This window comes from Hemitrygon akajei, chromosome 20 (assembly GCF_048418815.1).
Source record: "Hemitrygon akajei chromosome 20, sHemAka1.3, whole genome shotgun sequence".
Taxonomy (NCBI): domain Eukaryota; kingdom Metazoa; phylum Chordata; class Chondrichthyes; order Myliobatiformes; family Dasyatidae; genus Hemitrygon; species Hemitrygon akajei.
In genome coordinates this window covers 28,259,884-28,274,957 of record NC_133143.1, presented here as the reverse complement: position 1 = coordinate 28,274,957, position 15,074 = coordinate 28,259,884, and the positions used below count along the sequence as shown (strand labels likewise).

At 42.4% G+C, this 15,074-nt stretch overlaps 1 protein-coding gene across 1 annotated transcript in view; it reads left to right on the top strand.

Annotated features, from left to right (window-relative positions):
- The window catches only part of tgfbr2b (transforming growth factor beta receptor 2b), an 80,018-nt gene that overhangs the window by 49,376 nt on the left and 15,568 nt on the right, over positions 1 to 15,074 (top strand). Inside the window, exon 5 of the mRNA XM_073024061.1 lies at positions 8,648 to 8,789. Coding sequence (XP_072880162.1) covers positions 8,648 to 8,789 — 142 coding nt within the window. The remainder of the gene's footprint in view (positions 1 to 8,647; positions 8,790 to 15,074) is intronic.

Sequence of the window (15,074 nt, the reverse complement as noted above, 5' to 3'; positions counted from 1 at the left end):
ACATCCAATTCTGTTCTGAAACTTACTATTGAGTCTGATTTCTAACCCCTCCCCCCCCAGCTTATTCTGATAGTTCGTTTCTAATGACAACAGGCCACTTGAGTTCAAAATATTCTCCTGTCCCAGCTGTGTCTGTGGCCCTCCCTGTGTCCTCTGTGTGTCCCTGGAAACGTTCCCTCCCTATCAAAGCACCTCGTGATAACTTCTACTGAATCTGTCGCCAGACATTTACTTCCTCGTCTTATGCACATTGGAAAGTTGGTTCCTCTTTACTGGTGGCAAGAATTTGAAGGGGGGGGGGGGGCGTCTGAAGAATGTTCAACATTGAAAGGATGACCAAATGGGGGTGATCATTCAGATATTGGTCCTGTGGTATTGTAAGTGAAGTGCTAACATGCAGGAGGGTAATTACAGGAGTAAGTGTGGGTGTCATCTTGGACATACATACACAGGGTATACATGCCATGAAAATTGGCTCTTTCAGCAGCACGTTGTATTACAAACGCAAGTTAACAAATTTAAGTTAACACAAATTATGCATGAGTTGTACAAAGTAGACATAATGACCTAGTACAATACTGAAGAAATATATATAGTCCAAGGTAGTTTAAGGGTTTTTCAGGTCAAGAGGAAGCGGACTAACCTACCATCTGAGCTCAGTTTTCATGCCTTGGCTTTATATCCCTCGACACTCTGTCCAGCCAAGCTTCTCCTGCCTCAGCTCTGTCTTTGTAGATTGCTCTTTATAATCTCAGCACATCTGAAGCAAGTGAAATGTTTTGAAGTGCAGTGGATTACAGCAGCCACTTAATTGGAACAATTCTTAAAGAACAAAACCTGATTGAGTAAATAGCATTTATTTGGGACACTCTGAGGTTTAATTGGCCCATGAGACTGTGCCAAACGGTTTCTAACTAGCGTCAGATGCATGTACTTCTGGGGCCTTTAGACACTAAACTGCGCTTAGAGTGAACAGTTTTTAAATAGCATCATTTTTGTGCTCATGTTCAAAAAGCAGTGATTTTTGTGACTGGTAGTTGTTGAGAAATGAGCAGTAAGATGAATCAGAATTGTTTTGCTCACTGCGCTTTCAAGCATTCCAGCTTGGAGATGCCAGAAACACCGCAGAGTGAAAATGTAACGATTTCACTCCTTCGAGTTAGGAGCATAAAAGAATTGGAAGGTATCGGCAATCATCTTGAATGACAATGAAAATGAAGATTGGGATGATGTGATCACCAATAGCATTGTATGAAGGCAGTCTGTTATCTACACCAAGAGTCTGCACTAATTTGGTTCAATTACATTTAATCCAAAAAAAAAATGCGGCAGCTTACAGGTACACTGAATGAATTCCTCAATCGATAACAATCAGGAACTAACGCATAGTTTTATAGTACTGTAGTAGGATTGATAGTGTTCCAATTTATTCTGTATTTTGTTACTCAATTAAATGGTAGCTTTTTAAAATAAATCTTTTTAGCTGATGCCATGAAACTTTGACTAATTGGGCAGCTAAATGGGACCAAGATGTACTGGACCTGATGTGTCCCAATTTACTGGAATCCCCTGTACTTCAAAGACTAGTTTGTTATTGTATGCACAAGTACTGTACATGTATACACAGATGTCATGAAAAACTAACTTGACTGTCGCAGGGCCATCATATAAGCAGCAGCCACAAGAAAGACCCAAAGCAGCAGAAGTCATTTGAGTTTGCAGAGCGTCGCCGATGAAAATCTTACACCAGAACAAGTCTACAATGCTGATTGGTTTTTGTACCTTACATAAAACCTTCAAGTAAAATACAGATAGTGCCCTGTAACCTTTTAATCAAAACACGCATCGTAGGTACAGACTGAAAGCCTGCCGTTGTTTGTTGTTGTTCAACAGCTGGTTCAGGTATTCTCCCAATGCTGTTGTGTTGCTTTTGTTAGCCTGCACACGTTATGTTTGCATTGTATTAGTGGTATGTAATAATTTTTACTGTTAAGTACATATGTGTGATGAATAAGTGTAAGATGAAGACTGCTTACCTGCAGCACTTAAATACAGAGTCAGAAATGATGGCAACCCCGAGCTATCTCACTATATATTCCAAAGCAGTCGAAACACTGCCAGCCCCAGACATTTTGGATAAGGGGTACTCGACCTGTACTGCAATCTTTTGACATAGAGCAAGTTTCAGCATACAACATTTCAACGATGATCTGAAAAGCTTCCTCAGTTGTTTGAGGGAGAATGTGGCAGAGTAGGGCTGGTCTGCAGCGTTCCAGTTCCCTCCCTCTGAAAGAAAGCCATTGGCCTTTAACTTCACATGAAGTGAAAGGCAGATACCTGGTTTAAATTCTCCATTGGTGTGACAATTCCCCGTTTAGCTGGGACCACTCCGCCAAATGTCTGGAGGAGTACCGGAACCCACAGACTCCTGGCTAATGTTTTTTTTTACTGCCTCCGCTGATTTGCTGAAGCCAAGTCTTCCAAAGTATTGACAGTATGGATCTTCTCATAATCCACTGCCGTGAACAATATAGTCCTCTCATGGCTGGCTTCATCCCTATTTTGTAGCTGGAGCGTTCTTCAAAGCACATAAACCTGAGCTCTAGCCTTGCAGCCCCGAGTGGCATTGACATTGCACTTAGCAGCTAAGTGTCAGACCAAATCTGTCTTTTTAAAAAAAAAATAGCATTCATTCTGTGGATTTTAGCTAATACTTCTTAATAATGAGTCATTGACTTTCAAGTATGCTAAGCCTCTCTGTGAGCCTATGCTGCGGACCACACACCCACCCCATCCTCTTTCCCCTGCACTGGTCTTAGAAACCACTTTTGCTGCAATGTGCAGATTGTGGAAATCCCAGAGTATTGTTTGGTATGATTAGACTAAATGCAGAAACAGGTTCGATCATCATTGTGTAAAGGAAAAAGGCCCGGTTGACTTCAACTCACTGAAGAGCAGTGGAGTTGAGAAAATGTTTGATTTGGCCTCCCTCGCCCATGCCCTCCCTCCCACTTCTTTGTTGTTGGCCTTATCACATGCCCGAATCAAAACAAAACCACGTGACATGGCATCTCAGTGATGTAAAGTACCCTCTTCTCATTGTTACCGTCAGGCTGGAGGTGCAGAAGCCTTGAAGTCTGATACCACCAGATTCAGGAACCACTCTTTTCCTATAACCATCTGGTTCTTGAACCCTACCTCTACCTCAACAATGGAACACTAGAAATCACAGTCAGTTACCGGTGTACAGAATGCAGATCCCAGACCGCAGTCCCAAGTCAGTTCTTTACTGCGGGTCCGTTACTGGGATACAGACTGAGCACTGATGATTGGGGTGTGTACTGTCGCTCCACTGGCCCGCGTGTAGATAGTAGCTGCAGGCACCGACTCTAATCGGTATCACGCCACAGCTCGAGAACTGATTTCTGGGTCGCAGGTCCTTTCAACCATACCAGAACTGGAGTTGGTGACTAGGTGGTCAGGTCTGGTCCATCGTTCACTCACAACTTGGCTGATCTGTAACCTAACTCTGCATACCCAACTTCTCCCCCATGGATATCAAAAATAAACCAAGCCAAGAGCTGGAGCTAACTAGGCCTCAGTTAGCAGGACAGTTGTGAATCTCTGCCACCCTTTGCACATTGAAGTGTTTCTGTTTTGGCTTCAGTCTTGAGGCAAAGAAGTTTACATTGTCTGCTAAACTTCCAATCCAATAAGAACAGGTTCTCGCCAGTTTCAGTTATAATCTCAATCAAATCTGAATTTTGGGGATTATCTTCATATTTATCCATGCAATCCCTTCTCTAACTTAACCCTTTGATTTCAAGTAAAATCTACATAGTATTCATTCTAAAGGTTAAGATAAGAATGCATGGATAAATGTGAAGTTAATCCCTGTCTGTGGCATCCAGTGTAAACATAATGCACATCTTAAAATGTGATATTAATCTAAATAGTCCGGTGTTCTTAGTGTGATCCAACTAGGGCTTCATTTACATACCGTGCATCCTGAAACTCTCAGTCTTCCATTTTAACTTTTTAATTATTTTCTGTTCTTTGATCTATTTCTTTTTCTATACTGTTGTGGCACAATGGCCAGTTTTGATTACTGCTCCTGTGAAATAGAATTTTTCCTGTACCAGTGGAATGCAAATCTTCACCACAAATTTTTAAAAATCTGTCTTTTGTTTGTTTATACATTCTGAAATTTTCATTTTTTTCAGACTAGGGTTTCTGATGAAGGGTTTCAGCCCAAAACATCTGCGCTTTCATCCTTTCCATACCTGGCCTGCTGAGTTCCTCCAGCATTTTGCATGCTTTACTCTTCCATTTTTAAAAAAATTTTGTTCAGTTCGGAGGCATCTTATTGGATTTGCCAAATAGGATATTTTTGGTTGCTTGGAACGAAAGTATTAGTCAAGGATTAACATCCTGTCTCCATATGGCACAACTGAATTGAAGTCGGTAATGAAAACTTGAACATTGAAAACAATGTTGGAATGTATCAGTATGTCCTGAGTTCTCTCCCCACCACTTAGTGACCAACACACATCGCAGACAAGCTGAAGGAATAGTCTCTTCAGCATTTTGAAATCTATATGCGATACTCTTTTTATAAAAGTATATATAATTGGTAGTGAGAATCCTACCTGGTTGACATTCGCCTTTCAGCTTGAAGCTTCATCAGTCTTGGCCTGTGTGGTATAGGACACTATTTTCTGTGAGACAGAAGGACTTCAAGAGGTGTGTGTGTGTGTGTGTGTGTGTGTGTGTGTGTGTGTGTGTGTGTGTGTGTGTGTGTGTGTGTGTGTGTGTGTGTGTGTGTGTGTGTGTGTGTGTGTGTGTGTGTGTGTGTGTGTGTGTGTGTGTGTGTGTGTGTGTGTGTGTGTGTGTGTGTGTGTGTGTGTGTGTGTGTGTGTGTGTGTGTGTGTGTGTGTGTGTGTGTGTGTGTTAAGGACAGCAGGTGAGATGAGCATTGTCCCTGGCACACTTGCCTCCTGTTTCATTTCAGCAAGAGCACCATTTCAGTCATTCTGGGCAATACCACTGGGGTACTATGACTATGTTTCTCACAGGAAGCATATATTGCACACGTGTTTTTATATTTCAGGGCCGGATTCCTTTGACTCTTGAATATTCCTTCTGTGACTCCTGGATGGGGTCCTTCAGGAGAAAGGCTGGACCTCTGATTCACAGGGCTCTCGCCTGAGCTTGGAGTTCTGTGCATTTTCAAGCTGAATGGTGTTCTTAAGCATTCAAGGTCCTTGTACCGTCCCTTCTTAGTGGTGATGTTTTTATAAGGAACCCTGCCTGCAGGCACCATTCACAACCCAGAAATGTCCCAGTGCACTGCAAAACCAATTAAGATGCAAGTATTTTCTAGTATTGATGTAAACATGGCAACTAATTTAAACACAGCAAGGACCTGGAAACAACAATGGAATGTATCTTCAAGCAATGCTTTAAATGATATTGCTTAAAGATTAAATGTTAACTAGAGCATCGATGAGAAGCGTGTCAACCCCGCTCTTCCAGAAAGGGTCAAGCGTTGCGGGTTTCTCTAACTCAGAGAACAGACATGATCCTGATTTTTCAGTCTCTCTCAGGAAGTGCATTTTGGTATTGGTTCAAAGAATTCTTTATTTCAAAAATAAACTTTAATTCATAATTTAGTAGTAATACAAAAGAGAAAACGGTACAAAACTTAAACATTTGTCATTAATACATTCAGTAGTGTTGGCTTGCTTTTTCAAACCACAGTACCATCACTGCTTGTGTGGCTCCCTATGGTGATGTGCCATTTCAGTGTCCCCACCCAACTCAGCCGTTCCAAGGGTTGCAGAGAAAGGAGCGTAGACTGTGGTCTTTCCCCACTGAACCATTGCTTTGGCTACCCAAAGCTTCAGTGCGCGTTTTCCTCCAACCTGCAATGTACCAGTTGGTAGCATGCCCTGATGGATGTCTCACAGTGTTGGATCACAGGGTGTCCACAACATGACATCTTGGTTCAAGGATATCGCACTGCTGTCACAGCATTTGATATCGACAGTCATGAGGAGCCTGCCATGGTGTTGTGTAACCACATTTAATTTCAGTTGTAATCTTTGTGAAATTATACCACTATTCATCTGACTTGAACAGCTTGTGCCAATAATATCACAAAAATGGTACTGTGTAAACTCGGTTATGGTAAAGTAGAATTGCGTTTGCATTAATGGAGACGCGAAATGACTGGGAGTGTGGTAATGCCAAGAGAAACCAACTTTGGGAGAACTTTTATGCAACTTTCTCGGCTGTGCTTCAGACTAAAAGGTACGACCCTGTTAATGTGGGCAGGGTTGTGGTGTTTGCATGTGAGCTTGTGAAATATAAAACTGATTGCTCAAGCTAAAGCATCCAGAAGGTTTGTAGATGGGGGGGGGGGGGGGTGGTATACTTTGCCTTAGTAAGGAATTCCTTTACAAACAATAAGAAGTTGGAGAGCAGCACACAGTCTGCTGGAGGAATGCAGTGTGTCAAACTTCATGGGAGGGGGGGTGGGGGAGGGAAGGAAATAAATTGTCACCATTTCAGATTGAAACCTTGCATTATGACAGCTGCGTGGCCCGCTGAGTTCTTCCAGCAGACTGTCTTGTTGCTCTACATTCCTGCATTTGTAGGCTCTTGTCTCCAGTAACAGGTTGTGAGTTGGATTTTACATCGATTGAAGCTTCTTTTTGCCCAACAAATTGGGAGCCAGTTCATTTAAAGAACTGTTTGATGTCCTCCCTGTTAAAATGTATCTTTCTAGGAAGTGGACAGTGCCTGTAAAATTGTGTGAAGCAGTCCATTTGACACCCATTCACTTCTAGTTCATTGTTGTTCAGTATAGGAGTAATGAGGCCCAATGTATCAAGTACCACAGGCAAGAACTTAAGAAATAAAAACAGGAGTTGGCCAAATTGTCCCTGAAACTACCTCCACCATTTACTGAGATCACAGCTGATTCAAACATGGATTCAGCATCACTTTTTTTTGCCCTCTTCCCGTGCCCCTTGATGTCTTTGCAGTCCAAATATATTGAATGATTTGCCTTTCACAGCTTCTCAGGGTAGAGAAGACTTGAAATTCACAATCCGTCAAGAGAAGTTTTCTCCCCTCAGCTTCATTTTGACCTCGTGTTCAGAAACTGTCTTCTAGTTCTGGATAGCCCCGCTGGGGGAGTCTTCCTGCAATCAATTCTCATTCTTCTACCAAGTCCAATATGAAGGAGATGCAATCCTAATGAGGGGGGAAAAGGATTGATTGCTGTGTTTGCTAATTACGCATCAGCTTGAATTTCCTCTTTCCAAAACTGAATTCCTGCTGAATGTTTAATATTGATTTGTTTCACCTTTACTGCTGGACAATTTCAAAAAAAGACGAGGGAACTTCAAGTAGCAGCATTTCATAGTAATGTCATTGATAAGGAAGTCGTTTATCGACCAACTGAAAGAAGATTGTGACTCTAGATGATAGATTAGATGTAAAGGTTTCACAGGTACATATCTAACTTCCTATCTAGCCATCTTGATAATTTAAAAATTTGTAATTCATTTTATTTTAATTCACTACCTTTCATTTTGTTTTCCCTCTTTACTCGAGGTTCTTGGCATTCTAGATAGTCCAATGCTGTTGTATAATAACCTTGGTCACTATCCATTGTTATTGTGATGTATTCAAATGGGGGCTTGTCACATGTCTAGACAAGAGGACTCTGAGGTGGATGCAAGAAGCCCTTGGTTTCACCACCTAAGGAAATCTTGCTCCTTAAAACAGCCTATGCTGCTGAAAGAGCTTACTTAATGTATAGAAATTATACATTGACCCCGTTTAAAGTCGGCCTACTTTACTAATTAGTTTATTTATTTAGAAATACAATGTGAAATAGGTGCTTCTGGCCCAATGAATGGTGCAGCCTAGCAACCCTAGCCTAATCATGGTAGAATTTACAATGACCAATTAACCTGCAGGACTGTGGGAGGAAACCAGAGCACCTGGAGGAAACACACATGGTCACAGGGAGAACATACAAACTCCTTACAGATGACGTCTGAATTGAACTCCAAGCTCTGACGCCCGAAGCTGTAATAGTCACTCCAACAGCTTCACTCCCGAAACAAGCTCGATGTCTCGGTCCAAATTGAAATCTTTCATCAGTCTCCTGAAAGCAGTTGCAATCGGATACAAAGGAGCCATTAATCAGGAGAATTTGACTTGACTTTGAAAAAGTCAGCGGGAGCAGTAACATATATATTTCAGGGAATATAACATGGACACACATCAGCACCCAGGCAATGATCAGCCGTCTTACCTGGTCATCCCAGATTGAATGCCTTTCAGCCCATGACCCACACCCATACCACAAGAACGAGACAGAGAAAGTCCTAGTGGAACTCTCGCAATAGCAGTGGATCAGGAGAGAAGATTCCTTACAGATTTCATGCAGGGAGAAAGGAAGTTGGTCAAGGTTATGGATAAACTTTTAATTAACTATAGACCTTAGTTTAAGGATAAGTTAATTTAAATCAGGGTATTAGTCGTGTGGGGTTTCCTTCTGCTTCTTGTAAATTTTATAACATTCCAATGACCGGCATGACAATTTTTACCCATTTTATGTACCTTGTAGGTTGGCACAGCCAGATATATGGCCCCTGAAGTGCTGGAGTCGCGCATTAATTTGGAGGACATTGAGGCATTTAAGCAGACAGATGTGTACTCGCTGGCACTCGTACTGTGGGAGATGGTATCGCGATGTACAGCTGTTGGCGGTGAGTGGCTTTAAAACTCTTATCGTAAAACCTCAAAGAGACTGGCATTTATAACAAAGATCCTTGTGATCGCCACAAAAAGGAGAAGCCATCATATGTACCAATAAATGTTCAGTTGGTCATTCTCTTGGCTCTTTGGTAAAACATGAAATGAGAACCAACACGACTCCTTAGATCAATGTAAACCCTTTTATTATTTCCACGGGTTGAGGAATTTGGTCAGTATGTTAATTATCACAGCCGTCTTTGCACCACTGTTTGGTTAGAAAGACTGAACATTGCATTTCAGCGGATATTAACCTGAAACTGCTTTTCCAATGGCAAATATTTCTTTGAAGCCGAGTGCCATTTTAGAAACATAGAAATCTACAGCACATTAAGGCCCTTCAGCCCACAATGTTGTGCCAACCATATAACCTATTCTTGGAGCTACCTAGAATTTCCCTACTGCATAGCCCTTTATTTTTTTAAGCTCCATGTACCTAAGACTCTCTTAAAATACCCTATTGTATCCACCTCTACCACCATCGCTGGCAGTGCATTCCACGCACCCACCACTCTCTGTGTGAAAAAAACTTGCCTCTGACATCCCCTCTGTACCTATTTCCAACACCTTAAAACTGTGCCCTCTCATGTTAGCCATTTCAGCCCTGGGAAAAAGCCTCTGACTATCCACACGATCAATGCCTCTCATCATCTTATACACCTCTATCAGGTCACCTGTCATCCTCCATCGCTCCAAGGAGAAAAAGCCAAGTTCATTCAACCAAATGTCAGACAACAAGCTTATGCAGTCTGTCTCTAAAAGAAGTACTGAAGGCCAATTGGATAATCACGAGAATATGGTTTAACCATAGTCTGGGAGGGAAGGTGCAGTTACTGTTCTAAGTATGACTTATTCATCAGACCAATAACTTCCCTTTCTCGTGCTGACTGTTGCTCTTTTCCAGCCAAGTTCTATTGTTACTGACATTTGTGTACGGTGAGAAGTGTTATGCTTAATCTCTTTCTAATGCAGTCACAGAATGTGCATCTTTATTGCTGCGCATGCAGAATACAGGCAGTGTTGGGATGCGGTGAAATTGGAACATTTAAGAATGAGAAGGATACATTTAAAGGGAAGCTGGAGAGGTTCATGAAGGAAATGGAAGGTGGGGTTTGACTGAGCGGTATGGGAAGCAAATTGAGTGGTCCATCTTTGTGTTGTACGTGGCACTGAAGTGTTAACTGGTTACAGAAGTGTGCAAAAATAGCACTGGTTAAATGAAATCTGAAGTGGTGTTGTTAGGACATGGAACAGTATAGGTCTTTCAGCTCATGGTGTGTTGATTTATATAAACCTACTCCAAGGTCAATCCATCCCCTCCATCCTATATAGCTCAGAACCCTCCATCTTTTCTTTCACTCATGTGCCTCTCTAAGAGTCTCTTAAATGTCCTGAATGTAATAGCCTCAACCATCACCTCCAGCAGTCATTCCAGGCACCTGCCGCTCTCTCTGTATCATTTTTTTTAAAATCTACCTGTGACCTCTTCCTAAACTTTCCTCCACTCAACTCAAGAAGAAGTCTTCTTGTATTGACCGTTGCTGTCCCAGGAAAGGGGTATTGGCTATCCACTCTGCTTCTAGTCTTTTACATCTCTATCAAGTCACCTCTCGTCCTCCATTCCGAAGGGGGAAAAATGCCTTGGCTCGCTCAACCTCTCCACGTAAGACGCGTTCTCCAACCCGGGCAGCATCCTAGCAAATCTCGTCTGTGTCCCCTCTACTGCTTCCACACCCTTCCTAAGGCAGCCAGAACTGAACGTGGTATCATGAAAAATTCAGGAATAAGGCTCTGGTGTTGAGAAAGCTGCTTCAGAGCAACAAATGTCAGTGGCCCGCTGTCTTAAATCCACGCCACCTTGTAAATGGAGGCGCTGACACTGCACAGAGCAAAGGCTGAAGCTATTGTTAAGTCAGTGACTAGCCGTGACGGAACTGGAGCTCTCTGCTTGGCACTGCATTTTCAGCTGTTTACTCAGACGCTGAACGTTAGAAATCTCTTACCAGGGCCATGCACTATCATGAGTTAAGATCTCCCCTTAATCCATTTGTTCAAGTTGAATGGGATTTTATTAACTGGATCTGCCTGAGGGCATTTTCCCTTTTTTTGAAAAAAAATATTTCATTTTTTTTTTACCAGATAACTGTGTAGTTATCAGTCAACAAAATGTGTGCTTGTGTTTCAGTATTGCTCCACCTACTAAATTACATTGCAGATTAGAAGTAGCCTGTGCCTACGGCTATATGGAACCAAAGGCCACTTTGTAACAGAAACAATTATGGTGCTAGTGTTGAATTAAAATTGCCTTGATTCCAGGACTATCTCCCACGAGCAACAATAAAAAAACACACACACACATACACAACGTCTGTTTCCTGTAGTTCTGGCATTGCAGCAAGTAAACTTCCGTCCCTGTGATGTCTTTCTCCCTGCCGTCTTATCAACCGATCTCTAGTTTCAGACGCACCCGTCTGGGACGTGTCCAGACATGGGGTCGGTCACTGCAATAATTTTCTTTGGTGGTTTTTAAACTTCTCGACATTTGATTTTTTTTCAACATGAGGCGGTTTTCAATTGCTTATTAAATGTGGGGTTTTTTTGACGCACACTGCTTGTGTTTTGTTTTTGAAACGCGAGTTGGTCCTAATAAAGAGCAAGGTGGTGTTGGCAGCATGACAAGGAAAGGAGTGACCTGTCAGAATATCCGTGCACTTAACTATTTTTGTCACTTGATTAACCACTAGCCTCGTTTTAACAGTTCATAACATCGTGTTCAGATCCCTCCATGCAGTTGCTCCTTGCTTCCTCTGTAACCTGTGGCCCTCCAAGATCCTGGCGAAGGATCTCTGCCCAAAACATCCACACTTCATAGATGCTGCTTGCCCTGCTGAGTTCCTCCGGCATTTTGCGTGTGTTGCTCTGTGTCAGTAGAGTCTCTTGTGTTTGTGATTTTTGTGCCTCCTGCCGTCTTTGTGATCCTTCAATTCTACATACTGTGCTTGCGTGTTTCGTATTGCTCTGTCTGGGCAACCAGGCCTTCAGTCACCTAGCCTGCAGAGTTCTACACCTGTTCAGGTCATGGTAATTTGGCCTTCCAGATTTTATTTTGTGGGGGAAGGGGAGGATGAAGAAAATAAACAAACATGATGCATATATCGAGAACAAAACTAATTTACTGAAGGCGACGATTGCGGGCTGCCAATTCACAGTGGGAGGCCAGTAAAGGGATTCGCTTTGGTAACTGTTAGGTCGGCCTTTTCTATTCACCTATAACATACTTGTATGCTACATTACCAGACAATTTAACGCCCATTTCAGGTTAGTTAAAACAATAACTCGTTCACTTCTGCCTACAATACAGTCAGATTTCCTTTGCCCGAATACTGTGCACACCTAGGGCATTACTGTTGGAGAGATTGTCCCTTATGGACATTCAAAGAGGGGATAAAGGGTTTGTTGTATGGAAAAAATGTGGTGGACTGTAATCTCTAGTTTTCTGGCTAAGGATTTCTACCTGACTTTCTTCTTTAAAAACTGCTTTGAACATGCCTTTCAAGCTTTGTATGAAGTTGATGGCTCTCCTGTACACTACTGTGGGAGAAGCCACTACATTATAAATCGTGAATAAATGGGAGTTGTTATTGTCACAGATTGGTAGTGCTCTCAGAAACAGATAAGCTGAATTATTTCCATGAGTTTATTTTAAAGTAACATTTTAACACTTATGAGTAACATTTTATCCCTTTGGATTCTACAGCAGCAAGATAGCACTTCCATGACAGTATGTAAACAATTTTTTTTTTTAAAAAAGGAAAGCGTGGCCTATAATGATAAGATCCTCCTGTGATGCAATTACTAGGGATGTTGGCATAGATGACGAATTCTTGTTCGTAACCTGATAACGCTGCCTTCTGTTTGTCAGTATACACAGGAAGAGAGATGCTTCAAAATGTCTTTAAATTAAAAAAAACACATACACTTTAAAATAATTACACTAAAAATATTAGAACTATTCCTCCTCTTGATCATCTGTTGATCACCAGCAAAACCAGATTGTAGGGTTTAACTGGTGAATGTATTCTATTCAAGTCCTAGGTCCTCAACCAACCCTCTGTATCTGCTTTTTAACTTCATCCTTCCATTTTCTGTAGTCATCCACACTTACTCCATTTTTGATCATTTGATACAAACTCCTCTTACTTTGTTTTACCCTGTTGCATATATTTCTCCATCTACAACATCCACAGTCTAAAACTGGAGAATTCCCCCAACTCCTTTCCTGTTTTGCAATGTGATTAGTTGGAATTTCATCCACTGCTCTTAAACGGATTCATTTATGTTAAGTTCTAGTTCAGCCTGGTAGTATTTCTCCAATTTGAGCCTTAACTCCTGGTCTGCATTTGTGTGCGATAAGCTCTAGAGCGTGGGTTTGGAAGGGCATGGACTTATAGGGGGTTTGTGAGGCTCTAGAAACTAGACAGATGAGGTGGAAAATGCCAGAGAGATTTGACCAAGGATGGGCTTTTTCAAATTGAGACCTTTGGTGAAACAAATAAAATGTATGTCAGTAGCACAGAGTGAGGGACAAGTAGGATTTCGGGAGCATTAAAATACAGTAAGCAATGTTGTGGATCCAGAGTGGTTTGAGCAAGCCTTGCTGCTATGACGAACAGTGTGTTTCAAGTGTGCGTCCATGTAGGATGACTCTCTTGATGTTCTGTGGTTACAGGGAGAACACAGGAGATGGGGTTGCGAGGGCTAATAAATCAGCCATGGTTGAATGGTGGAGAAGGCTCAACGGGCCAATAGCCTACTGCTCCTATAGCTTGTGATCCACGGGTCTCTTGTGTCCTGTTCTGAAGATGTTCGGGTTGCATTATTGAGTCATGCTTCATTTGTTTTGTGCTTTGCCTGTTGGTTTAACAGAAGAACATCTCCAATTCCAGCCATCTCTCATACTATGGGAGATCTGCCCTTGTGCCAATCACGGAGATCTCTGAGATCAGTTTTGCTCGGCCAGCTTTTCCTTTTATGCTATATTTGTTTTGTCATTGGTCTCAGTTAAATGCAGCACATTTTCTGTGGCCTCTTAAACCCATGATGTTCCTCACTGAATCCAGAGTTGTGTGGTAAAGAACATAGAAATCTACAGCACATTACAGGCCCTTCAGCCCACAATGTTGTGCTGACCATGTAACCTCCTCTAGTAGCTGCCTAGAATTTTCCTACCGCATAGCCCTCTATTTTTCTAAGCTCCATGCACCTATCTAAGGGTCTCTTAAGAGTCCTTATGGTATCCACCTTCACTGGCAGTGTATTCCATGCACCCACTACTCTCTGTGTGAAAAACTTACCCCTGACATCTCCTCTGTACCTACTTCCAAGCACCTTAAAACTATGCCCCCTTAAGTTAGCCATTTCAGCCCTGGAAAAAAAGCCTCTGACTATCCACACGATCAATGCCTCTCATCATCTTATACACCTCTATCAGGTCACCTTTCATCCTCTGTCTCTCCAAGGAGACGAGGCCAAGTTCACTCAACCTTTTCTCATAAGGCATGCCCTGTGATCCAGGCAACATCCTTTAAATCTCCTCTGCAATCTCTCTATAGCATCCACATTCTTCCTGTAATGAGGTGACCACGGGATTTTAAAGAACACACACAAAATGCTGGAGGAACTCAGCAGGCCAGGCAGCATCTCTGGAAAAGAGTATTGTTGACATTTCAGGCCGAAACCCTTCGGCAGGACTGGGAAGAAAAAGCTGAGGAGTAGATTTAAAAGGTGGGAGAGGGGAGAGGACACAAGGTGATAGGAGAAACCTGGGGGTGGGGAGGGAAGGGATGACATAAAGAGCTTAGAAGTTGATGGGTGAACGAGACTGAAGGCCATGGAAGAAAGAAGAGGGGGGACGAGCACCAGAGGGAGTCGATGGGCGGGCAGAAGAAGAGGTGAGAGAGAGAGAAAAGGGAATGGGAAATGGTGAAGGAGAGGGGGTGAGGGGGGCCATTACCAGATTTTAAGGAGGTTGTTATCTGTAAATTCCAAAACAAACGCTCACTAATGCACGATTGCTATTTCTCACCGAACCAGCCCACAACAAAATGGTTGCAACTTCAATTGCTCCCGGATCTTTGGCCTGGTATCTTATTAATGTTCAACGTGAGGCCCTGGAGTTTCAGAAACAAACTGCAGGAACTTCATGGCCGGAGTTCACATTTAGTCAGGTGGAGTGCTGG